General features: G+C 42.2%; 2 protein-coding genes across 2 annotated transcripts in view; one reads left to right on the top strand and one right to left on the bottom strand.

The window, feature by feature from the left end:
* Positions 1–8279, top strand: part of EIF3M (eukaryotic translation initiation factor 3 subunit M) — a 28084-nt gene extending 19805 nt beyond the window's left edge. Inside the window, exons 9-11 of the mRNA XM_032799560.2 lie at positions 6630–6773; positions 7557–7617; positions 7993–8279. Coding sequence (XP_032655451.1) covers positions 6630–6773; positions 7557–7617; positions 7993–8113 — 326 coding nt within the window. The 3' untranslated portion in view covers positions 8114–8279. The remainder of the gene's footprint in view (positions 1–6629; positions 6774–7556; positions 7618–7992) is intronic.
* Positions 8280–8936: 657 nt separating this feature from the next.
* Positions 8937–27355, bottom strand: part of CCDC73 (coiled-coil domain containing 73) — a 133011-nt gene continuing 114592 nt past the window's right edge. The window contains exons 16-18 of the mRNA XM_075065847.1: positions 14464–14632; positions 11269–11323; positions 8937–9356 (exon numbers count right to left, since the gene is read on the bottom strand). Coding sequence (XP_074921948.1) covers positions 9102–9356; positions 11269–11323; positions 14464–14632 — 479 coding nt within the window. The 3' untranslated portion in view covers positions 8937–9101. The remainder of the gene's footprint in view (positions 9357–11268; positions 11324–14463; positions 14633–27355) is intronic.

Below are 27355 nucleotides of genomic sequence, written 5' to 3'. Positions count from 1 at the left end.
GCTTTAATTACAGATGCACCTCTACCTCAATATAACACGACCCGATATTACACGAATTCGGATATAACATGGTAAAGCAGCGCTCGGGTGGGGGTGGGGGGGATCAAAGCAAGTTCAGTATAACGCAGTTTCACCTAAATGCAGTAAGATTTTTTGGCTCCCGAGGACAGCGTTCTATCGGGGTAGAGAGTTGTATTTAGAAACTCTCTTTCTTAATGACTTTGGAGGTACCTTTAATTGTGGCTTATTCTTAGCTAGAACAAGTTAATATTACCTGTCTCCTTTCCACACCCCAGTTTAAACTTTGGGGCCTTTGCCACAAGTTCTTTATTCATTGAGGTTAAGACCTCTTAGCTCTCCATCCATCATGCAACAAGGCTACAGTTTGTCTTGAGCTCATACATTCCTTTCTCTAGCAGCAAATAATGTGCTTGTCAACTTCAAGTACGAGCAATCCCATGTCAGACATCTTAGTACGTTTTCCTGGTACTTGCTTTAATACATTTTTTGCATATAGAAAGACAAGTACCTGTAGATTTCTTTTCTTTTATCTACTATTCAGGTACTGTGTTTCATAGGTGGTGTTAATTGTAATGGAGTCCTTAATAAACCTGTTGGTAACACTTCTATGTTGTATAAGAATTTGAAATTTGTGACATTCTAAACGAGTGGTAATCAATAGGCAGGCTGTGTGCCGAATCCGGACCACCAGATGCTTCTGAATGGAGCCTGAAATCTTTTTTTTTTTTTTTTTACTTATTATCATTATTGTTTTATTATTTTCTTTGGAGTCTGGACCTTGACTATACCTTGACCAAGAAATTTGGACCTTGACAAAAAATAGACTACCCCTGCTCTAAACCTTTGTTTACATGTGATAATGCTAAGCTGAATCGAAGCAAACTAAAACTTATGAAGTATCAATGTAGCAATTAAATACACCGCTACCTCGATATAATGCCACCCGATATAACACGAATTTGGATGTAACGTGGTAAAGCAGTGCTCCGGGGGCGAGGCACTGCGCAAGTTCAATATAACACGGTTTCACCTAAAATACGGTAAGATTTTTTGCCTCCCAAGGATAGCATTATATTGAGGTAGAGGTGTACCTGAATAGGGATCAGAAAATTGACTTGTTCCTGAGCATAGACTAATTGCCTGGTGGCTTGAAGAGGAGGAAAACTTACTTGTTTTGTGATGGTCAGGTGAAGTCTTAGTATGATTTAAATGGATAGTTTTCTCAGTAATGACTATGAAGCTTCAAAGCAGTATCATCTTTTTCATGTTCAGCTCAGGAACGGATGTTTTCAAGCAAACCAGTTGGTCTTGAGAATCTATATGATTATGGAGAGGGCCAGATACATAAAAGTTGTTTAAATGTGACATTAATTCCACTTAATTTTTTATACAATCCATGCATCAAAGCATACACTGTGTTCCACTCCCTTATTGTAGAAGATAGATTGGGCTGAAATATTAGGATTCCAGTTTCTTAAATGAGAATAAGCATATAATATAAATGAGTACAAATGTAGGCAGGCAGTCAAACAAATTAAAATTAAACCAATTTTAAAATCATAAAAGCAAATAGTTTTTTTTTTAACCACACAACTAATCTGTGGTACTCACTGCCTCAAGAATGAGTCAAGCATTAGACATTTATCCATAAGAGCATCTGTAGCTTTAATAAAAAATTCAAAGGGAAATTTAATCCTCGTGTTGTGGGACATAAAACAGCTACCTGGGGTTAGGAATAAGCTACTCTATGGGCATGTGGTTGCATAATTGTTGGGTTTTGAAGGGTTTACACCTTCTTCTGAAGCAGTTCTTGCTGGTGATGTGGTACCAGATGAGATCCATCAATAACCTAATTCAGCATAGGAATTCCTGTGTTCCATTTTTTTAATGCAGTGTGGCTTGTGCTTGTTTCATAAAGGGCTGACAGCTTCTGTTAAGAACACATTTTAAAAATGGGTTAAAGAGCACAAAGAATTATTGAGCAGAGCTAACTCTTTTCTCTCTTTCCACTCTTCTGGATAGTTACACATTTACAAAATAATCCCACCGTTTTTACTTCATTACGTTAGTGCTCATGTAACTTCTCCCAATAACCTGGCAATGTCAGTTACACAATAATTACAGTGAATAACAGCAGGGGACGGGAGAGAAGGTTACTGTGACATGTTACACTTTTTATATTGTGAGATAGTTGGACAGTTAACTTGTCATAAGTTGTATGTCATAAGACTGAATGAGAGAGGTCTCTTACAGGCATCAGAAATTGAGCTTTAAATGGATATGTTTGTCCAGAAATCCAAAACAGTTAGGATAACAAAATATAAATTCACATTTGAGGTGCTGGAGTGAAGCCCTCATCTTGGCAAGACACCCCTGGAATGTGCTTCATTTTGGGAACTTGGGGTACCTTAAGAAAATTCATCAACTTCTGCTGAAGAGTGCTTTAGATGCATAATTTCAAAAAATGCATTAACTTTTAAATAATTTGATACCAAAGCATTTTTTCATATACAAATCTGAAATTGTTTAGATTTTTAAATCACTGAGCAGATCTTTTATGTGTGCTGTATTTATAAACCCTGCAAAACTTTTGATTCAGATAATAGTACAGCTTTGGTCTATCGTAATATTTGGCCTGTATAACTGTTTTGATTAGGGAAAGTGATCTTTTTCACCATAATAGTTATATCAGTAAAAGTCCTAATGTGGACACAATGTTACCTGAAAGGTGCTTTATGTACCGCTTTAGTTATAGCTATATCAGCTGGTATAAAGTACCTTTATAGCGGTAGAGCTGCATCCACACTAGGGAAGTTGTACTGCTTTAAATATACTGGTATAGCAACTTTCTAGAGTAAACCAGCTTTAAGACTGCATGTGGGGTTCAAAGTGACAGTGAGTTGGGGATCAGTATTTCAGTCAGAGTTGGCCTCTCATCTTGTTTAAATCCGAGATGGCAACTAATTTAGTAGTCATATTCCAGAATAAAGGTGCCTTTTCTGATTCAGTTTAACCCACTTTGAAAGTGGATTAAGCTTAACAGGAATAAGTTACTCTTATTCTAAAATAAATGTCTCACAAGGAATTGTATTCAAAACTAGCCAGAAGACTTTGAATTCACACAATGACTTATTCCAAATTAACTTTCAAGAGTAGACAATCTCTTAGTTCCCGTTTTCTAGATTCGGAGCTCACCAAGCAGTTTTTCACAATTTGGTGGGATTGGCCCTTTGTTCAGCTGCCAAGATTCAGGTTTGTTGTGGTTTGTTGTGCAGGTCAGGACTGCGTGAGGAAGCTTATACCATATCTACCCACACCATACCTGGAAGGATCTATTGGTGCTGTACTTTCATGAGCATTTAATTATTCATAGCTTAAAAAAGAGGATTCCTCTGCCTTTACTTCTAAACTTTTATTGCTTAAATGATTTAACTTCTACCACATAGCTGTATAACAAGGGTGAAGTACAGTAAGATAAAGAGATGCAAATGTTTGTTCATTGCTGATGCATTATGCTTTGGCAACCACATTCTGTCCCAGTTAATTTGTTTCATCACATGAAGCTATGCGATGGAATGTTAATGTCAGCACCCTCTTTATTTACACACTGTGGAAAAAAGGAGTAGTAATTAACACTTTGACACTCCCCCATTGATGTGTAATTGACCGTTTCAAAGGAGCACTGGTTCATAAGCTATTGCATGCAGTAAAATTATGTTTTCTATATTGCGGCTTTTTAGGACAGGGGTCAGTGACAATGCAGAAATTGCTCAATGATGCAGATTTTTTTTATTACTACATTAAGGTTTTGACATATTGGTAATGAATAAATGTTTCCATAAAAATTATTTTTTTTATAATTTTGATGTTGAAATGACACTTGAATATCAGGACTGTCCTCATTTGAGAAAAATGTTATAGTTTTGTAAAACAAAACATAGTTTAGTGCAACATAACATGGGCATCATTTGGTTTAATGGATTGTAGTATGAATCTGAGAATAATTTTACTGAAAACTTTAAGACACTGGTACTTTGTATTAAAATATAAAAGTATGACTAGAAACATCAATATGCACTTCCATTTTATGCACAAAAGAAGGCCTGCTGTTTGATAGCCACACTTCGTATATTGTAGATAGGGTAGAGCACAGCTACTGTTTGCATGAGTGTTTTTGAAACATCAGAAAAGCATACAAATGATGATAGAACTGTCTTAGTGCAAAAGAGGCTATCTTTTTCATACATTTTTCATACATTTGAATCTCCACAAATAAGTTGCTTGTCTGTTCCTAGAAATAATTGCTGAAAATGCAGTTTTGCTGACTTTTTGAAATATACAGAGAATTAATTGACAGTGAATGCTTCACATTTATTGTGTTATGCTCACCCACCAATATGATCCATACTATTCTTGCTTCCTTTCCTATATACAGGTTTAATCAGTAAATACCTTAAATCAGAAAATGTAGATTTTCAGTATATGTAATATATGCTAATTCTTGTAAAACTTACACTTTTCTAACTGAAAATTATTTTTAAATGGAAAAAGATAATCTGTCTCCAATTTTAATAGCTTTCTCACTTCCTGGTGTGTGTTTGAACTGTCAGAAAATTATGTAAGGAATCTCTGTGTCTTGGCCAGGATTCTACACGCATATAAAAGTAGTTTTGGATTACAATGGTAACAGCATTTTTCTGGTCACATTTAATCTAAACCTTTTAAAAACCGGTTGTGGGGATAGAAAAGAATACAGAAATCTCTCAGGAGCATTTGGCTGTAGTTTTGTAAATAGCCTCATTTTAAACTTATTTTCCTGAATTTTTTTAATTAGCTGTTTCCTTTTGATAGCAATGATGCTTTGAAATTATAAATATTAATGTGAATAACAGAGTAAAATTAATTTAAGTAGTAAGATTTGGCATCTAATAGAGTACTTGCTTCTGTTTTAATCTTGTTTTGGATTCAGTACTAATTAAAAATGAAACTAGTCTGTAAAAGCTATTCAATAAAGGCTCCTACAGGTGGCATCAGTTTGTTACAATTCGTTGTTTTATTAATGCTGACAACTTAGGCCAACAGTAGCATTATCTTGTGTCAACTGAATCGCCCTAACATGTCCACATCTAATCTGGTGTTATCAGCAACCTTTCTTGCTTCAAAAAGTTAATCAGCATCTCATTTGCATTTGTTAATTAGGGTTAATGGGCACTAATTGATTTTTTGATGGCAGTAGATTTCCATTACACCCAGTTAGCTGTAGTTGCTGGTGGTTCTTGTTCATTTGAGTTATGATGATCACATTTTTGTTGAATCTGTGCCAGATTGGGAGCCTGCATCATAATTATTGCTAATTAACACACCATGATGTCCTGTAATAATGTGCTTCCCTGATCTTTTATTAGGGTACAGATGTTATAAATTTCAAACTTAAATATTTACTGAGCAGTGTGAATATCTGTTACACTGGATTAAAGTGACTGAAGTTAATTTTAATTAAATTTTATGCAGATTCTAGAATTTAGCCCCCAAAACTTGATTGGTTGAATAAGAATATCTAGATAAGGTGCGACAGTTGGGGAAGGCTATATATAGGCCTTGTTTGAGAAAGGAAGGATAGTTTAGTTCTTATGGCTTGGTCTGGGATTCATGAGATCCTGGTTCAGTTCCCTGCTCTGACAGACTTTCTCTGTGAAGGACCTTAAAGTCATGTAATCTCTGTGCCTGTGTCCCCATCCGTAAGATGAGCAAAGTAGCACTTTCCTACATCACAGGCATGTTGTAAAGATAATACACTGACAATTGACACCACTTGTGCTATGGTGGTGGGGGTTATATAAGTAGGTATGTTTCCATTTCCTTTACTATTTTTTCATTTCTGCATGTCAGGGAATGCATTGCCACTAGGTGTCCTGTGTTATCTGAAGTTTGAGAGGAGTCCCCTGTTAAGGCTAATATATTTTCTCAACAGGATATATTTCTGTTAAAAAAAAAAAAAGAAAATCTCTGCTTTTAGTAATGAGCATTCTCAAGAGAGAAGTTGTTTTCAAGGAGCCGGCTTCCGTTTTAGTCTTAGCCACAGGGTATGTGTATACTGGAAGAGGACCAACGGGGATGTGAGTTCAGGATATTGTAGCAGTAGAAGGGGAGTTGGGCACCATTAGGGTCATTTGGGCTTCGCTGTTCCACTGTGCTTCTCTTCTGTCTGGTGATACACTTTGAACTAATTTTGTCTATCCCCCATCCTCTGACATTCTGCTGTAACTGATTTGGAGCATCTAAATTCTGTTATGTCTCAAGGAGATGTGAGCTGACTGTTCACTAATGGATCAAGACCTAAGATTTTGTTGTTTGTTCTGCATTTTTCTGCACTTTCAGTGCCAACAACTGCGTCAGAAGAACCTAAGAGCAAATTGGGTGTTTTTGTAAAGCACAAGGTAGATGCAGGAATGTTGATAAATCCAGATAGGGGACATTTACTCAAATGATGTAAAGTGAATTTGAAATTATTCTGAGGCATATGTAGTAGAAAGAATGTGGAAAATAGTTAAACTTGTTTATCAAATTTATAATTTATACCCATAAACTATCAATGCTCTGTTGTGTAGGCTTGTTACATGAGCAGAATATGGCAAAAATGAGACTACTTACTTTTATGGGAATGGCAGTGGAAAACAAAGAAATCTCATTTGACACAATGCAGCAGGAACTTCAGATTGGAGCCGATGATGTAGAAGCATTTGTCATTGATGGTAAGAAGAGTTAGCATGCTTATATTTTACACACTTTTTTCATGAGGACTGTTTGTTTTTATTCAAAAACTAATTCCTTGTTTTAGGATTTTTAGCACAGATACGATTTGGGTCTTACATGAATGTCAGATGTTTAACACACAAAAGCTGAGTACACCATTCTTATAATACAGATACTTAGTTATCTTTAAGAGAAAATTACATGCAGTTTGCCAGATTGGGTACGCAGCTCTACAGAATATTAGAACTTCAGTAATGAAAAGGTACTGCTTGTTTTAATGTAGACTTGTCTGTCAAGCCACATGTGTTTTAAACCCTCCCCTCAATTTGTATTTCTAAATTTATGTAAAAATTCATGTGTGAAACATCATATTTAAAGACTTGGCCAACTGTTGACTTTTGAGAAGTGTTTTCTTTTCAGTGACAGGAATTGTATTTCAAATAATCATTTATAGAACTAATAAATTGTTTGCAGGTTTAATTTGTCATCTGTTTTTGCTTGCTGTCATTAAAACAGGATGTGTTTGTAGGGGAGAACAGTTCATAAAAACTGTACAGGATATTGCTTTAATAGATTGGCACCAAACCATAGGAATTCATGGATGACCTTGTTACATCACTTTGCTTTTCTGCCTACCAGATTGTTATTTTGCTGTTGGCTTTAACATCCAGCAAGTTATTACTTGTGTATATTTACATGAATTTGAGTTTAAAGATGCTTACACTATTTTATGTCCTTGCTATCTCTTGAAAATATCACTCAAATCATTTTCCTTTTTTCAGCTGTAAAGACAAAGATGGTGAACTGCAAAATTGATCAGACACAGAGAAAAGTAGTTGTCAGGTAAGACTTAATTCTTTGCAGCATTTTGTAGAACAGTTTAGTGTGTTCTCATTATTTCATTTAATATATCTGTTGAATATTTTAACTAGAAGCAAGGTATTGTTCCTATCAGTTGCCTGTAGTTAAATAGTTGCTATTTATCATAATTTTATTAAAGCTCTGATTGATTGTGATTAGCTTATTTAATAAGAGAGTCCTATTTTCCAGCACATTTCATTTAATGACCTAACAGTGGCAAGAATACTAATGACTGTTGCTGCTTTAAATACTTGGGGAAGGCTACAGTGTGGGTATGGTGAAGCCTTTTACAGAGAGACTAAAAATAGCAAAAATGCTGTCTTAATCCCTTTTTCAATTTTTGTTTTACTTTTATAGTAACAGCACACATCGGACTTTTGGAAAGCAGCAGTGGCAACAATTGTATGACACACTTAACTCCTGGAAACAAAATTTGAATCAAGTGAAAAACAGTCTCCTCAGTCTTTCTGATACCTGAATGTTGCATTTTTTTGTTGGCCTCAGAGCAGATTCCAAAAATGTTCAAAAGTTCATTTTGACAACTTTTGAAGTTTTTTTTGTCTCCAAAATATGTGTAATTGGTTTTAAGAAATTAAAGACTCAACTATGACCTACAAAAATAATAAAAGTAAAATGGGAAAACACTTTGAGTTCATTAATATATTTTTAACAATGATGAACAGTGATCATATTGGCTATGCATTAATTCATTTTGGTTCTCTCAATTTTAATTCTCTCTTTGAGGGAGAAGGAGGAGAGAAGCAGTAGGACGATGATTCAAGTAATTCTAAAGTGAGTGGAAATGGAAAAGAAGAGAAATAATTATCAGCTGGATAGAGAAAAATTTAATCTTTATGAAATTGCCACCTTATTATCTTGTAAATAATACATTTGATGACTTGCCTTTTAAGAGGCAATATTTATTCTAAAATTCCAATTGTCTATTTGTACTTAGTACAATATTAAAAAAAAAATTAGCTCCTCTTTAAGATCTGATACATGTAAACAGCAGACTTTCTTATTCCTGTGCCAGTTAAGAGAGTCATAAAGGTTTGAAGGGACCATTCCATTCTGAGACGACATTTGTCACTTTTGTTTGATAGTTGTGCTAGTGTTCATTCTGGCGGAGAAATGAGGAAGTCCTGCAGCTAAGGTTTTTCAACATCTGAAGGAGGTGTACAGTTGTTAAATACATCACAAATTACACTTAACAGACATATACTTATAACACTTGTTTTAAATTTTTAACTTCTAACAAATTTTGTAACAACTTGAAAGGACTTTAATTGCAGAAATGTAGAGAATCTATTTTCTTTTAATACAATTACATCAGAATACTCGGGGTGGGGGGGAATCATTGGCGAGTTTGTAGTGTAAAGTTACTCACAAAATAAAATATGCACCTCTTTACTTCCCGTGGAAGATTTCTACAAATCCTTCTATGATATGGATATTCAGAGATTGAATTATTTTTCTGTTTTATCTCCTACTGCAGCTTTTTCTAGACTTTCTTCATACTTCCTTTTTCTAGACCGGTAGAGCCTTTCTAAATTCAAAAACTTTTCAGTGTCACTGATTTGTCTTTTTATAAAGAAGTTATGAGAATCACAATTCTGCTCTTCCTTGCTGAGTAAACTTTCACTTGAGATTGGTGTATCTGCATTGGAAGCCAGATGGGAAAGCTTCTGCTGGTGGCATGATACAGTAATTCCTGCTTTGACCTAAGAGAAGAAAATGTATTATAAATGCGTTAAACTCAGAATAACTTGATATATCTAGAGATCCATTGCAAATTATTTAATTTTGAAGATTAGCAAGTAAGGAGGAAACAGACATGATTAACAGTGAGGATAATGCATTGCAAAACTAATTTCATTTAGTTTGACAAGCATAGTTTAGTTTTAATTTATTCTGCTTCATAATGTATTAGTAAATGTACTGTATTCTATTAAAAAATGGAATCTTAATCTGAGACTTAAATACAGAATATTCTCTGAGAATTGGGGAGAGGCTGCCGATTTTGGATTAAGTAATGTACATTATGCCAGTTGGAGATATTTTTATGTAGTGATGCCTGTCACAATTTAAAAATACTCTTCATTCTTCAGCTGACAGTCAGTGAGGAAAAAATGGGCCTCATGTCGTTAAGAGCTCTTTTTGCTCTTTTAGTTTTTGGATGATTGTGTTTACCGTTTGGTAGAGACACACCCACATCTGATCGAATCAAGAATGTACAGTGTTTTCTGGATCCAGTACTGACAGATGATAAAATAAGTGATCAAAGTTTTATCTTGGGACAATATAGGTATCTTTTAATAAACCTTTTCACTTCCCCCTAAGAAAAAAAAACTGCAAGAATTTTTTAAAATAACTTATTTGCTCCCTTGAATTATGCACTCCATTCTACCATATACCAAAACAAAACAATGGTAAACCCTAAGGTTAAATTTAATAGAAGTGAAGCTGCAATATAATTTTTTCTTTTAGCTTTTATTTTCTCCCTTCTGAGCACTGCCATTACTAATGGAATAGGAAAGTGGAATCAGCCATTAGAAACTTGGCATTTTTCCAATATACTACTTGTGTTCAAACTGCTTACTTTCAGTTTTAATCCATTTTAAAGTGACAGCACGGAAATAGTGTCCTAGTTACTTTGGCTGTGGATAATTACTAGAGCAAACCAACTCTTTGCACAGCACACATTGTCTTACACATACATGCAGCTGGTTTGGTGTGGGGACATTTTATTGGTTCACGGCTCACCTTTCAGACATAATATAATGAATTAATAAATATTCAAACTGCTTGTCAGATTATTAATATGCCACACTGAGTGGTACTTTGAAACTCCATTTCCAAGAACTGCAACTCTGTTACGCGAGTCCTTGACATACAGGGTCTCAAGGAGTTGGCTTCATGCACAAGTTTTCCAGCTGACTGAAGATGCATCGAGCACTTTTTGACTATATATTAGGGTCATTTTTCAGCTGCAGGCAGAGAAAAGTATCTCTTGAAGCTGTAAGAGCACTGACTCCGCACCACTTTGTTAAAATAATTATGAAAAATAAAAAGACATATCTAAGGCCTAACCTCCTACAAAGCCCATTCTCTTCTGTTTTTATAACCATTTTTGCATTTTAAAAGGAATATTGTAAGTGTGTTTCAACTGTACGCTAAAATAAGATAATTGATCTCGAGTATGGAAAAATATAATTATTTCTTTTATGGCCAAATGCCGTTCCACACTTCTGCCCCAGTAAGGTCTAAAATGTAATGAAACTGTTGCAGTTCCACTATGTAGGCTGCCATGCAGAGAGACTGTACTATATGTAAGACAATGAATGGTGGATCTGGCTCTTCTCCACAGGCCTGAAGGACTGTGGGCAAACTGTCCATTGCAAATGCTTCCACCAGCCAGAATTCCCATTTAGGGGGTGTATGGAACTATACCTGCACCTTCATGTTAGATTGGTGGGAGGAGAATTGGTTTTGCACTTGGCATTGCTAGTAAGGTTCCCATGTGCAAGGCCATTTACTAGGGTTTTAGTCCAAGAGGGACCAGCATTTGAGCCCTGGAGAATAAATTGCAGTGTAGATGTGTAGAGGCTTATACATTTAATACAGATATGTTACAATGTGTTTGAAATACTGGATACTCCATTGGATTAAAATTTTGTATCCTTTAGGCCTTTAAATGTTAAAGGATCAGAAATGCTTTAAAACTGCAGATTTCTGTACCCAGGTTGGTTGATTCTAATGAGTGTCGTGCATTGGTGTGTCAGTCTTAGTGACAAATAGAACAAATGTTATTACGCTCAACAGGAACTTGTTATTGATAGAAGCCATCATTAAGAGAATGTTAATGTTATGCATTTGGGCACTTGGGTCAGGAAATGAGTTAAGGATGCTCATGCAACCTTAACTCTGCACTTGTGCATATGCATTCTGATTGCAAGCATGGTGTATGGATGCTTAATACATGGCTATATAAAATTCCTTGATTTTCCCCCTCCACCCCCCTATAATCTTAGGTGCACTTGTGTAGTATCTTGTACTATTTTTGTCATTCGTATATATCCTATTTTCCATGTTATTGTGGTCCAGGTCATCCTTGATTTAGACTTTTATATGGTATATTCTTGCCTATCTTATCCAAATACATGGCTTATTTAGTCAGCAGCCATATTATGATACAATTTTTTTCAACCGCTACACATACATCCTTGCATATAATTCATGGGGGTCAGATAGTTATGTGTTAGCTATGAAATATCTCAAGTATCCCAGCAAATTTTATCTATTGCTGTTATACCTAATTTGTACCATTTTCATAAAGCGTACTGCAATGATGTACTCCACTTCTTATAGAAACGACTACTGGCTTATGTCTGGCACACACAGTACTACAAAATACCACAGATGTATCTAAGGGCTAGTCTACACTAGAAGCACTATAGCGCATCTGAAGAAGATGCTCTGTGCCAATGGGAGAGATCTCCACCTCCATGAGAGGTGGTAACTGTATCAGCAGGAGAAGCTCTCTGCTGACATAGCGCAGTCCACAGCAGTGCTTAGATTGGTGTAACTTACGTCATTTGGGGAGTGACTTATTTACAACTGAGTGACATAAGTTATACTGACATAAGTGGTAATGTGTGTAAGCCCTAAGGCTGTAGAAAAGCTGTATGTATTGTATTTGAGACAGTCTAATTAAATGATCATATATTATTATAATGCATAAGTACAAGGGCCACAATTAAGGTTTTACCTTTGTAATTTCCTGGTTTGACTGTTTAACTATCCAACTTTAATAGCGTCTATTTTTCTAGGTTTTCTGAAAAAAAAAATTGTATTGCAGAAATGACTACATCACCAGAGTGTCTGATCCCATGCATCTTAGGAGGTCTTCAGAAGAGAGCCGTTCTTGTAGACATCAGTTAAGCAGCTTTTACCTTTCAAGATGCAGTGAATGAGACGTGTCTCATAATTTATGAACTGGAGCAGGAAACGTTTCAGAATTAAAGGGCTCAACTAAATAAATAAATTAAAAAAATACTCTAGCTTTCCTTTTTTTTCCAGATGAATGTATTTAGTCTGAACTAGAATACAATTTATTCAGCATGCTGTAGCACATAACTGGTACAGTAGTCTATATGATAGCAATATAAGTTGTTAGTTAAGAGGTGTTCTTGATCGCTATTTTTAGTCCTCCAGCTCCCCTTCTTTATGCCTATAAAAGTTAGTCTTGAGGAAATAACTTATTACAATTGTAATACCAGAACAAATGGGAAGAGTCAGAAGCAAAATCCCAGACTGGGACTTTATAGATTCAACACTTTGAAATGCACCTGAAGTCAGCAAGATGCATGGGTTATGTCTCCCATATGTCTAATCCACAAAGGCAAACCGCTGCATTCTCCCCCAGTGGAAGTCTTTGCTTGGCTTTCATGACTAGCCCTACGTAGACCACAGTTCAGTAGTGTAGTCTAGAAGTGACAAAAGTATGTATAAATGCAGTCAGAGGTGTGTATGTTAAAGGAAATGCTGCAACCTCTTGTCTAGCTGTAGCTAAGACATGTTGGGCTACTATTTTAACTAAGGGCAGAAATGTCCATTCCTTTTAAAGAGTGGAAGTGCTATAATCCCTGCCAGTTTATCCAGGTTCTTCTCCCTACCACTCAGCATTAACTTCAGCTCATCTTTATCCTTATTCCTGTGTCTTTCACATGTGGGAAGAGCAAACACATTGGAACCTGACTTAGGCAAAAGAGAGATTTGAGTATCATGAGCATATTGATGCACATGTAGCCCAAAACAACTCAACTTTTGCTGGTGGCCTCATTTTTGTTGAAAAAGAATACTGATAACATGGAAGTAGTGTCAGGAGGCTGAGGAGTTGTTCAATGCAACCCTTTGAGATTTATCCAAAAGGAAGGAATAGTGCTACTAGAGAACAGTTGAGCTGATGATATTGAAATGGTGCTGAAATACTATTGAAAGTGATCCAATAAAATCAGTAGACCTCTAACCTTGGTCTATCAGATGAAGGTATCAGTATAATTATCTCTACATACCAGGCCTGAAACCAGACCAATAGGATCCAGCTGACTGCCCACCATCGTCTCAGTAATCATTTCCAAAATGGAAGGTCCAAGATGGTTAATTCACAAGTTGTCATCAAAAAAAATCACCCTTGTAGGTATGTTTAATATTGTGCCTTAGCACTTGTCTTTGAAACAGAAACCAGACTCAGCCCTTTTCTTCAGGTTTTTGCAAACAGCGTTACGTACCACAGAGATCTCCAAAATGCAACATGAAGCATGGCTAGTTTCATCTTCTATGACAAATTGACCCTAGAGAATGACAGGTTTCCTCTCTTAATTTTCTGCTTATGTATATGTTGATGTATACCAATGTGAATATTCTGCCTTATCAAGCAAAGATGATGATAATGAACAAATTCAAAAGCAATGAGCAATATATTTTATTGCAGCATAGAACAAACTAGCTAACATAATGCAATTCATATATATTCTGAATTATTTTATTAGATAAGTAAACAAAAGGAACATAATATACTTGTCTTCCTATATTGTAGGTGATCATTTTTATTAAGGTACATAATGAACTACCTCACCCTCTCCTCCCAAAACAGACTGGCTAGCATCTGCTTGATTTATATGCTGTGACTTTTTCCTGCTGTTTTCTATCAACATTAATTGTGAAAAATGGTGCCATGTTGCCCTCTTGATATTATTTTGGAGATGGACTAGGTCTTAAAGCATCCAGATGCATACAGTTCTATACATATCTGTGGAATTAGCTCACCAAGGTCTGCTCTGCAATATTTTTAATTGACTTACATGTTCTGAGGGAAAAGAAGAATCATAAAAAGTCTTTGCTATTGCATTCCATTCTTCACTGGGATCTCTCTTGGGACCTCGATGGATACTTGAGGTATTCAAAGTGTCAGCAACTCTGTTAATACTGGTAGAATCTGATTGACAAAAAGAAAATGGTAACAACTGCAATTCATTTTCTAGGCACTAATTTTAGAGTGACTGAACTTCTGGTTTATCTCTGATCTTAAGAACCACAAGTGTTTGTTTTAAATCACAGAATTTTTGTTTTGATTTTACCTCATTTGTACTTTATTGTTTTTCTACACTTTGATCTTACTGCCAGAAATTCTGTTTCAGTAGGAGAACAGCAAGATGATTTTTTTAATAAAGTTTCCGTTTTAATAAAAAAATACTGTTTACCACTTCATTTATATAATGCATTACAAAAAGGTCCCGGTATTAAAATAAAAAGATATTTTTGGTAAATAATTGAAGAGGAAGTTACTCACCTTATGCAGTAACAATAGTTCTTTGAGATGTGTGTCCCTATAGGTGCTCCATGGTAGGTGCTCTTGCATCTCTGCTCTGCTGCTAGAACTTTGGTAGCAGTGTTCATTCACCCCACATAGGCGCTGTCCCCTCCTTGTACTCTGCCTGGAGGCTAACCTGCACACCCAGGTGAATCCTCCTCAGTTCCTTCTCTACCACAGAGTCCTTGACAAGAACTGCTAAGTAAGCGGGGAGGAGGGTGGGTCATGGAGTATCCCTAGGGACACAGATCTCAAAGAAAAGACGGTTACTCACCTTGTAACTGTTGTTCTTCAAGATGTTGTTGCTCATACCCATTCCAGTTAGTGGTGCGCGTGCCACGTGCATTTGTCGAAAATTTTTTACCCTAAAGCAACAGACTCAGCGGGTCGGTCTGGGGCCCCCGGGAGTGCGTGTCGCTAATGGCAACCGGAATATAGCCCCAGCCCGACCGGCCACCCTTTCAGTTCCTTTTGCCAGCTACTTCCGACAGTGGGGAAGGCAGAGTGAGTTTGGAATGGATATGAGCAACACATCTCGAAGAAATCAACAGTTACAAGGTTGAGTAACCGTCTTTTCTTTTCGAGTGATTGCTCATATCCATTCCATTAGGTGATTCCCAAGCAGATTACCTAGGCAGAGGGGTCGGAGTGAGATGTGGCCAGTGTGTCAGAACACTGTGCAAAAGGCTGCATGATTCTCTAGACGTTGACCAGACATAGTGCGAAGCAAAGGTGTGGACCGATGACCAGGTCGCTGCGTGACATATCTCCTGGTAGGCACGGGGCAGGAAAGCAGCTAATGAAGCCTGTGTGTATGTATATATGAGATGGCCCCGAAGAACAGGGAACCATGGTCATAAGCATGTCGTATGCCGCCGTTACCAAGAGGAGATCCTTTGGGAGGAGACTGGTAGACCTTTCATCGCATTCAAGTGACTGCCAGAAACTGGGGGGGATTTCCGGAAAGGGCTTTGTCCCGCGTCGATAAAAAGCGAGCTCCTACGAACATCTAAGGAGTGTAACTGCTGGCTTCCATCGAGAAGAGTGAGGCTTCAGAAAAAGACCGGGAAGGAAGATGTCTGGTTGGTAATGGAAGGCCGACGCTACCTAGGGAGGAACGCCGGCAGGCGTCGCAACTGTACCTGTCCTTGTGAAAGACGTAACACGGTGGGGTCCACCATAAGCGCTCGAAGTTCGAGACCCCTTCTGGCCCATGTAATGGCCACTACGGGAAGACTCGTCTCCACGAGCAGGTACAGGAGTGAGCAAGGCCGCCAATGGCTCACATGGGGTTGCATAAGTCTGCTAGACTAAAGTTGAGGTCTCCAGGTGGGAGTCTAAGCGGCTACTGGGGGGTAGAATCTCCAGGCCTTAAGAAATCTTAGTAACATTAAGGGTGGGAAAACATGAGTTGCCACTTTCCCAGGTGGAAGTGTGAGATAGCGCCAAGTGCACCTCAGAGAAGATACTCCAGCGCCTGTTGCTTAAGAGACAGAGGTAGTCCAGATCAAGCGGGGATCCGAGAACCTCAAGGAGAAACGATTCTGCGTTGGTACACCAGCAAGAGAAACGTCTTCCACTGACCAGGTATGTGGACCGTGAGGCTTTCTGCTACAAGGAATATGCTGTTACTGGCAGCGGAACAGCAGTAAACTCCGAGTGTTTCACACGCAAGAGCCATGCCATGAGGTTGAAGGCCTGCAGGTCAAAAAGTCGGAGACCTCCGTTCTGCTTATGAGGTCTGAAGGATGGCAGGTAACTGGGCTGGGCTCATGGACAGTGTCGAGCAGGTGGTGCCATGCCAGGTGATGTCTGGCCCGCTGGCGCAACAGGATTAGATGTGCTCTGTCCCCTGCGGAGTTTTTTAGGACCTTGTGAACCAAGGACAAGGTGGGTAAGGATAGAGCAGGGGGTGTCTCCACGACATGAGAATGCGTCCCGTAGATGCGCCAGTGAAGACTCTGGAAGGAGCAGAACGCTTGCACTTCCTGTTCGTGCGAGAGGCGAAGCAGGGTCTATAGGGGAAACCCCAACCTTCCAAGAAGTCGAATGAATAACATCTTGGTCTTACGACCAATCGGACAGAGGAAGATCTGCCAGTCTGACCACCAGCAGTGTTCCGAACCCTGGAGAAAGACGTTACCAGTCATTGTCCGGCGCTATCAGAAGTCCCCAAAGTCGAATGTCTCTTGACACAGGGGAGAAGAGGAGTCCCTCCGTTTGTTGAATATATACGGCCGTTGTTTCTCCGTAACAGCTGGACACAACGCGCCGCGTGAAGATGTTGCTGAATGCCTGAGCAGTGTGAGGCGACTGCTCTCAGCTCTCGGGACGTTATGTGGGGCGTACAGCTCCTGCGATACAAGGCCCTGGATACAAAGGTACCTATGTGAGCCGCCCCAACCGAGATAGGACATCTGTCTCGAGGGACAGCGAAGGCTGTGGTGGATGAATGGAGCCCTGACACCAGGAGGGCAGTTAGCCACCGGTCGAGGGACGTAATGTGCTCGGGAACGGTCACCCAGAAGCTATGGGTTCCTGCCCGGACGGTAGACGATGATTGCCATGTTTTGAAGGGGCCGGAGGCAGAGACCTGGCATTATTGTGTCACAAAAGTACAGGCGGGCCATGTGGCATGTAGGCACAGACACATGCGAACCGAGGGTGGGTCGGGGAGATCTGCAGACCTCGAATGATGCCTGTGATCGTCTGGAAACCATAGCTGAGGTAGGTAGCCCTAGCTCGAAGTGGAGTCCCAGGTGTAGCCCCTATAGAAGCCACCCTTTGCTGTGGGAAACAGTTGTGACTTTTCCGCATTGAGGAGCAGCCCAACCGGGAGAATAGGTCCATGAAATAGCCCCCGTTGCTGTTTGACCTGAGTCTGGGAGGTTCCTGTTGATGAGCCAGTACGTCAGCATACAGGAATCATGTATCTGCGCCTGCAGAGTAGCGGGCTGACGACCGGCCATACACTTCGTAAACACCCTTCGGCGCGTGGAGAGGCCAAAGGGGAGGATATTGAAGTTGATCTGGGATTAGGCCACCAAAGCGAAATACCTCCTCGTGTGCAGGGAAGATGGTGTATGTGGAGTATGCGTCCTTCATGTGAGGGCGGCATACCATCTCCAGATCCAAGGCGGAATATATAGTCCCAAGGGGAGACCAGGCGGAACTTCAACTTGACGAAACTTGTTGAGGCTCGCGGTCTAGATAGCGCTGAGCCTCCGTTGTACTGGGGGATCAGAAAGTAGCGGGATAAAACCCTTTTCCCTTCTCGTTCCGGTGGTACCTCCTCTATTGCGCGCTGCCGCAAGGAGACGCAATCTCTTGTAAGAGGACTTGCTCGTTGAGAGGTCCTGAAGAGGGAACTGGGTTGGGGATGGGAAGGCGGGTGAACACCAACTGGAGTGGTATCCGGTTTCACCATGCGTTAGACCCAGACTGTCTGAGGTCAACTGGGACCGACGCCGGGATGAAGTAGGAGAGCGGTGGAGAAGGGAGAGAGATTACCCTGTCCTAAACTGTACGCCGTCCGCACGCGTACTTCAAAGAGTAGACTGGCCTCAGAGTGCTTTTGGGGGCCATGGTTTTGACCCCCTTGGGCCCGGACGGCTCTGACGGCACCCCCGCCGGCCTTCTGTTTGAAGTCTGTCTTGCCGGGGCGCAAAGTACGTCTGGTGGAATTGAGGCTGGAAGGGTCTCATTGGGCACAGGGTGTATGCTAGCCCAACGAGCGCATGATGACCCTGTTGTCCTTTAAACTCTGTACACTGGGGTCGTTCTTCTTTCAGAGAATAGACCCTTGCCATCAAATGGGTAAGTCCTGATGGTGTATTGGAATTCAGGTGGCAGGTTGGAGACCTGGAGCCATGGATACGCCTCATGGTGATACCTGAGGCCAGAGTTCTGGCTGCCGAGTCGGCCGCATCGAGAGAAGCCTGGGGAGTCCTAGCCAGGTTCTTCCCTTCTTCAAGGAATGCGGCATTCTCTGGCGAAGTCCGGGGTAGTAATTCTGTGATCTACCCACTCCGCCCAGGTGTTGTAGTTATAGACGGCTAAGGAGAGTCCTGCTGATTGGCCACCCGGAGCTGAAGGGCGCCTGCCAAATACACCTTGCAGCCCAGTAGGTCCATCCGCCTAGCCTCCTTTGATTTGGGGGCTGGTGCCTGTTGGCCAGGGCGTTCCCTTTTGTTGACCGATTGGACAACTTATGAGGAGGGAGAAGGATGGACAAGGATGGACATATAGGTATTCGTACCCCTGGGAGGGTACCATGTATTTTCTCTCAACTCCCTTTGCCATAGGGGGGATGGAGGCTGGGGACTGCCATAAGGTGTCAGCAGTGGCCTGGATGGTCTTGATGAAAGGCAAAGCCACCCTAGTGGGGGCATCTGCCAACAGGATGCTCACAACTGGGTCCTCGACCTCTGGACTTCCTCTACTGGAAGACTGATGTTGAGCGCTACCCTCCTAAGGAGGTCCTGATGGGCTCTGAGGTCTATTGGCGGGGGCCCTGATGATGAGGTCCCTGCCACTGCCTCATCTGGAGAGGAAGAGGATGAAACGCCGGGGATGAGGGGGTCCTGAATGGCCTCCTGCTCCTGGGTTGGTTCCTGCTCCATTGGTATCGGGGAACCTGGTGGATGGATCATCTGCTCCTCTGTCCCAGCTGGAGGGGGACGGCTAATGGCCTCTGGAGCTCGATGCTCTGAGGAAGCGGAGCGGTTCTGGACCAATGGAGCACCTTGGGCCTGATGGTATGCCCAGGGTGTCCAAAAGGACCACTGTTGAGGTCCCGGGTCCTGAGACCGGACCTCCTGGAAGACCCTGGTAGGCACCTCCGTATCTTGGTCCTGGTCGTAATAACTGTCCGTGTGGGAGGACACCGACGTCTGCCTAGATGGCCATGGAGGAGCAGAGAAACCTTGGGCTGAGGTTCCGACAGACCTCGCTCCCCTCTTTAACGGGGACCAGTGCCGGTATTCATAACGGTATCGAGATTGGGACCTTCGACCAGAGATCTCGAGTCCCTGTGGCGTGAATGGCTCCGAGAGGTACAGTGCCTGGATCGGTGCCGAGAACTAGAGCGGTGCCATGGATACTGAGGTGGAGAGCGGGAGTCCGACTGGTGCCTCGAGTCTGACCAGTGCCATGTAGGAGAACGGTGCCGGGACTGCGAGCAGCATCGGGAGCGTCGTCTTGACCGGGAGCACCGGCGGGACCGCGATCTTGAGTGGTGCCGGTCCGCTGAGCTGACAGACGGTGGTCTAGTCAGGGTCGGCTTGCCCAAATATTGGATTACCTGCACCGGCGGTGCTGGGGGTAGAGGCAGTGCCGAATCCGTTAAGGCGATTAAGTCTCTCGCCACCGAAAACGCCTCTGCTGTGGATGGCATGGTGAGCTCTACCTTGGTAGGCGCTGGGGAGCTATCAGGCACCAGACTCGACGGTCCTCGTGGGACCGGAATCAACGGTACTGATTTAGTCGGTGCCGCGGTGGGTATCGGCACCGGGTGGTCCGATCTGGGCGCACTCTCTGGCTGTGGCATGGGCAGTGCCAAAGCAGCAGGAGTCTTGGCCTTCTTCGACCTCGGGCAGAGGGAGTGACGTGGAGTCGACTTCAGTGCCGGTGACAGCCGGTGCTGAGAGTCTTTAGGCGTACTGGTGCAGTCCAGTGCCGTAGGGGTGCTTCTGCTCACAGACTGACCAGCGCTCGGTGCCGAAGCTGGCGGTGTCAGGGCTGTCTCCATGAGAAGCTGTTTCAGTCTGATGTCCCGCTCCTTTTTAGTTCGCGGCTTGAAAGCCTTGCAAATAGAGCACTTAGCTGTTAAGTGCGATTTTCCGAGGCACTTCTAACAGGAGTCGTGTGGGTCTCCTTTTGGCATCGGCCTGTGACAGGCCGAGCACGGTTTGAAGCCTGGTGAGCTGGGCATGGGCACCGGGTGTGGGGAAGGGGATACGCCCCGAGCCCCGCTAACTAGTACTAAACTAACTATACTAAGAACTTACAACTAATTCTAAATATCTACAAAAAGAACAACTACGTACACAGTAACAATGAGAAACTATGAGTAGCTAGGGAGGTAGAGGTCAGCTAAGCCGCACTCCACTGTTCCAACGACCGACACAGGCGGTATGAAGAAATTGAAGGGTGGCTGGGTCGGCTGGTGTACATATTCGGTGCCATAGCGGCGCCACTCCACGGGGCGCCCAGCCGACCCGCCGAGTGTTGCTAGGGTAAAAAGTCTTCCGATGAATGTGCATGCGGCGCGCGCACACCTAACTGGAATGGATATGAGCAATCACTCGAAGAAGAACCATCGCTACTGCACATGGTAACTTCCTCTTCTTTAGTGTCCGTATGGGTGCTCCACTGTAGCTGGCTCCTGAGCACTATCCCTAATGGGAAGCTGGGACTTTGGAGCTGTTATGGATGACAATACTGTGGAGCCAAAGACAGTGTTGGAAGCAGACTCCATAGTAATCACATAGTGTTCTGAGCAAGTACGCGCACACTCAAGTTGCTGCCATGCAGATTTCTGAGATGGGAACATTCTTGAGGAAGGTAACAGTGGAGGAAACACACCTTGTGGAGTGTGTGTGGATTCCGGATGGAGATACCATGTTGTGACCTTGATAGCAGTGTTTGATACAATTCGAGACCCATTTGGAGAATTTCTGGGCTGGTATCGTTGCATCATTAGACCTTTCCATAATGGAAAGGAAAAGCTTAGATTTCCTAAAGGGCTTTGTTCCTGGCCAGGTAAAAGGCCAGGGCTCTCCTAACATCTAGGGTATGCAGTATAGCCTCCCTGTTATCACAGTGAGGATTAAGGTAAAAGGATGGGAGGTGAATCAGTTGATTTATGTGAAAAAATGAGGTCATCTTGGGGATGAACTTTGGGTGCAGTCTAAAAGTAACCTTGTCCCTAAATAATATTGTACAAGAGGGTGGGAGTGCCATTAGTGCTGCTATCTGCTCTATTCTTCTTGCTGAGGAGATTGCCACCAAGAACACTGTCTTTTTAGGCAGGTGTGTGAGCTAACAAGTGGTCCTGGGTTCAAAGGGTGGCTCTTTAGTACTAAGTTTAGGTCCCATATTGAGGTGGGGCATCTGGGTTGGGGAAAAAGATTTACTATATCTTCAAGGAATTGTTTTGTAGTTGGGTGTGAGAGCACTGAGAAGCCCTCTATTTCTTCATAAAAGGCTGCTATGACTGCTAGGTGAACTCTAAATGAACTAGGGGATAGTCCTGATTTCTCGAGAGTCAGTATATACTCCTGTACCATTGGGAGAGTAGCAGATGGGGAAATTTGCTTGGAATTGCACCAAACCAGAAATCTAGTCTACTTTTGCAGGTAACTAAACAGGGTAGCCAATTTCATAGTATGTAATAATACTTCCCATACTTCCTGAAAGCAGGCTCTTTATATGTGCTGGAACCATGAAGGAGCCAGGCCTTGAGTTGGAGAATCCGCAGGTTGAGGTGGAAAGTGTTTCCTTCATTCTGCGAGAGGAGGTGTGGAGAGAGACTGGCAGACATGTTGCTAGCTGTGACAGGTAAGGGTATCACGTCAGTCTCAGCTAGATTGGAGCAATCATTAAAACATTTGCTCTCTCCTTATTTTTACTAGGACTTTGAGCGATAGAGGAAATGTGGGAAAGGCGTATAGAGAGCCCTTGTCCCATGACAGAAAGAAAGCATCCCCTAAAGAGTGTTGACCGAGGCCTGCCCTAGAGAAGTAGCATGGGCATTTCTGATTCAGGTCAGTGGTGAACAAGTCTATTGTTGGTGTCCCTCACTGTCTGAATATGCCATAGAGTATTACTGAGTTATCTCCCATTCATGGTTGTGTAGGAACTTGAGTCTGAGACTCTCCGCTGTCGTGTTATGCACTCCTGGTAGGTAGGCCATTGATATCATAATGCACCAATTCCATAGCATTAGTGCTTCCTCACAAAGGGAAAGTAATCTGGCACCCATTGATGATTTATGTAGTACATACATGCTATGTTGTCTATCATGACCCTTGTGTGTATACCTCTAATCAGCAAAAGGAAGTAAGCACATGTATTCCTGACTGCTCTGAGTTTAAGGAGATTAATATGAACACATGCCTCGGTGGGTAACCACTTGCCCCATGTTGTGAGGTTGTTGAGATGTGCTCCTCATCCTATGAGGGATACGTCAATGGTGAGGAGTAGTGCCGGAGGGGGGTTGGGCTGTGCGAACGAGATCCCCATGCAGATGTTTGCTGGGTCCTTCCACCACTTCAAGGATTGCTTGACTTCAGTGGGTAATGATAGGGGCTTTTCTAGGCTGTCTCTGATTGGCCTGTAAACTGAGGTAAACTATGACTGGAGACACCTCATGCAAAACCTGGCATACGCTATCACAGATGTGCCTACAGCCATAGGCCCCAACAGTTGAAGGCAGCATCAGGCTGATATTTGAGGGCTGGTTTGCACTGTCTCCTTAATCTGTTTCCCTCTTATAGAATCTGTTTTGTGGGAGCAGCGCTCTCAGTCGGAGAGAGTCGATGGGCTCCTATGGACTCTAATCTCTGTATTGAGGTTAACATTGATTTTTGGACATCAATTTGTAGACCCAGGAGTCTTTGTGTGTGTGGAGGGATGTGTCCGTCTTTTCTGCAAACAATTTGGTGCCTTTGAAGGGAAGGTCCTCCATGGTTGTCTGTACTTCCTTGGGGAAGCCAGATAAATGTAGCCAAGAGGCTCGTTGCATCACAATTGCTGTGAAGATGGATTGTGCTGCAGAATTGCCTACGTCGAGCACTGATTTAGTGCCATCTTGGCTACCAGTTGTCCTTTGATAATGGCCCTAAACTGATCTCTGTGTTATTCCAAAAGATGATCAATAAACAAATTGAGTTTGGAGTAATTGAAGTAGTCATATTTTGCTATTAGTGCTTGGTAATTTGCTATATGGAATTGTAGTGTGGCAGAAGAATAAGCCTTTCTTCCAAAATGGTTGAGGCGTTTCCAATACTTATCATGTGAGGTGGACTTCACCTGGTGCTGACGACCTCTGGACTTCACTGCATCCACAACAATCAAATTAGGGGGTGGATGGGTGAAAAGAAACTCTGTGCCCTTGGCTGGGATGTAGTATTTCTTATCAACTTGCTTACAGATTGGTGCGACTGATGCAGGGGTCTGCAGTATCATCTTGGCTGTATCCAAGAAAGCCTCATTGATATGGAAGGCTTCTCTGGATGAAGAAGAGGAGTGTAAAATGTCTATAAGTTTATGGTATGATTCTTTTACCTCTAGAGGCAATTGCAAAGTATCTGCCACCCTCTTAAGTCATGCAAGAGTTTAATGTCTGTAAGAGAGGGCGGAGGAGGCATCTCTGCCTCATCTGGTGAGGAGGATTAGATGGCGGAGGGGGAAGAAATGTTGGTCAGTGGCGGGACCCTATTTGTCAAGAATCACATGGTTAGAGTTGGCCACAAAATTTCCATGGAAAATGACTTGCACAGTAAGGCCCAATGCTGCAAAGACTTTCCATGCGGGGATTAGTGCCATTAAGCATATACCTAAATCTTTGCAGGATCAGGGTTGAAGTCTATTTTCTAAACCAGTCAGCATAGTCAATGTTGATACAGCAAAGTAACAAATATCAATCATTTGGTACAGCAGGAAAAGTTATTACCTTACTATGAATATACATATGTGCTTTGCCTTGGCATTAATTTTTATAAATGCCTTCACATGTATGTACCAGCAGGATACCTTAATCTAATTATAATGTTGTATTTCATTAATTTTTTGTTGTTTGGTTCTGTTATAATTCTTCAGGAAGGTCTTATACTATTTCCCAGTTCATCCCAGTTCACCCTGGAGATCATGCGTTGTAGCTGCTCTCTGTAACCTATCAATGTCACTTCCTAATTCACTGGCAGAATTGTGGTTGAGTAGCATTAGTAATTCCCTCACCTAGACTTCTAACTATTTCCGCAATGCACCAGTCTGAGAGCATGGCATTTGTATTGAGAGTTGAAGTCAGGTATCCCACATAGCTACATCATCTTCTAGTCTAAACAGATGTGTAAATGTGTAAACGTTTTGTAGTTATTTAACCTCAGTGCCTGTATTTCTTTGAGATCTGTTGTCCACATGGATTCCACCTGTGGTGTGACTGCCAAGCATTTGGTGAGTACCCTGTGCTGCAGAAGGACCAAAAGGCAGGACCCTGTGCTGAGAAAAAGTTACTCACCTTGTGCAATAATGATGGATTTTCGAGATGTGTCCTCCTATGTGTACTCACTGTGGATGTACTTGCGTCCCTGCGCTGTTGATTGGAGACTTCAGTAGCAGTGTCTGTTAGGCCTGCACATGTGCTGTCTCTCCTCTGGCTGCACCATGAGGCTAGCCAGCGCATGAAAGCTAACCTTCCTCAGTTCCTTCTCTACAGCAGACTCATTGACAAGAACTCCAAAGTAGAGGGGAGGAGCATGGATTGTGAAGCACCCGTAGGGATACATATCTCAAAACCGTCATTACTGCACAAGGTAACCTTTCTGAGCAGTGTCCCTATGGGTGCTCCACTGTAGGTGACTCCTGAGCAGTCCCCCTTCTGGAGGGCCAGGACTTCAGAGTCAGGTCAGTTACAGATGATGGCATTGGAGGCAGAGTCCCCAGTGATCACATAGTGTTCTGCGAAAGTGTGGACTGATGCCCATCTTGGTGCTCTACAGATCTCTGAGATAGGGCTACTCTGGAAGAAGGCAACAGATGAGGAGACTGACCTTGTGGTGTGTGTATGAATAGAGTTTGGAGGGGTTATGTTGCAAGCTTGGTAACACTGTCTGATGCAATTTGAGACCCACTTGGAGAGCCTTTGGGCTGATAGTGCTGAGCCCTTGGATCTTTCCACCATGGAGAGGAAAACCTTAGGGGACTTCCTGAAGGCCTTTGTCCTGCCCAAGTAGAAAACCAGGTCTCTCCTGACATCTCGGGTATACAAAATAGCCTCCCTGTTGTTTTGGTGAGGCTTGGAGTAAAAAATTGGAAGGTGACTCAATTGATTCATATGAAACAGGGAGGTTGGATGTGGCCTGAGCATAACCTGGCAAAAGAGGAATTCATATTCATTGGCAGGGACATAGTAGTTTTTGTCTGCCCACTTGCAGGTAGGCACTACCAATGCTGGGGTTTGCCATATGGTTCTTGCTGGGTCTAAGGTAGTTTAATAGGGAGGGCGATCTTTGAGAAGAGGTAGAATGGAGGATGTCAAGTCAAGGAGTCAATAGTGAATGTACTTCTAGTGGTATTTGGAGAGTGTCTGCAACTCTTTGCTAACTCCTGGAAGAGATGAAAGTCATCTGCCAGAGATGGTGGGAAAGGCATTACTGCTTCTTCTGGAGAGGAGGAGAATATGATCCTCGGTGTCAGTTCTTCCTCGGCACCACCCTTCAGTTCCTCTATAATGTCTTGTGGAGGCTCCAAAGCTCTGGATGCTGTGGCCGAGGGGGTGTGTCTTGAGGGTTCTCGGGTGAGTCTTGAAGCCCGAAAGGCAGGTCAGTGATATGCTGCCCAAGAGTCTTAAAAGGGCCAGTAGGGAGACGTAGATCCCAGCAGTGGTGCCCATTAGTGGCCGAACCAGTCTGGCAGTGGTGAGGCCACCTATGGGTACATTTTAGGGCTTTGTTGATACTGAGCACCATATGGGGCCTGAGTGGAGTATTGTGTTGCCACCTCCTCTGCTTCGCTGTCTGAACCCTCACTAGAGAGCAGAGGAGCATGGCATGGCAGTGGGGATAATTCCTGTGCTAAGCACAGGCTCAATGCATGGGTCCCGGCACTAAGAAGTGGAGACTGCGGTTCTTCCGATATGCGGAGATCCCTGAAGTGGCAGGATTCCATTAGTACTGATTGTCCTGGTGTCAGTGCTGGGGGGACAGAGATCTTGTCCGTACTGGTCGCGCTGGTGCTGGATGAGGCGTCTTGTAGGTCTTTCTGAACTCTTTCCAATTTTTCAGCATCTTTATTGAAGTGTGAGCCCCAGAACTAGACACAGTATTCCAGTAGTGGTCTCATGTCATATACAGAGGTAATACTATCTCACTGCCTTGATATTTCCCAGATTATACCTAACTGGAGGCTTATGTTCTATTCTAATTATCCAACATTACCCTTAAGTTTTTTTTCAGTTCCATTGCATTCCAGGATACAAACTACCATCTTGAATTTGTGACTTACATTCCTTGTTCCTAGATATTTTATCTTGCATTTGGCAGTATTAAAACCTTTTATTCAAATAAGTCCACTTTTCTAGGTGTTCTAACTTGGTCTTTATAACGGGCCTGTCATAACTGACTACTC

This window comes from Chelonoidis abingdonii, chromosome 4, assembly GCF_003597395.2.
Source record: "Chelonoidis abingdonii isolate Lonesome George chromosome 4, CheloAbing_2.0, whole genome shotgun sequence".
Classification (NCBI taxonomy): domain Eukaryota; kingdom Metazoa; phylum Chordata; order Testudines; family Testudinidae; genus Chelonoidis; species Chelonoidis abingdonii.
The sequence above is the reverse complement of the archived record's forward strand: the minus strand, read 5'-3'. Positions and strand labels throughout refer to the sequence as shown.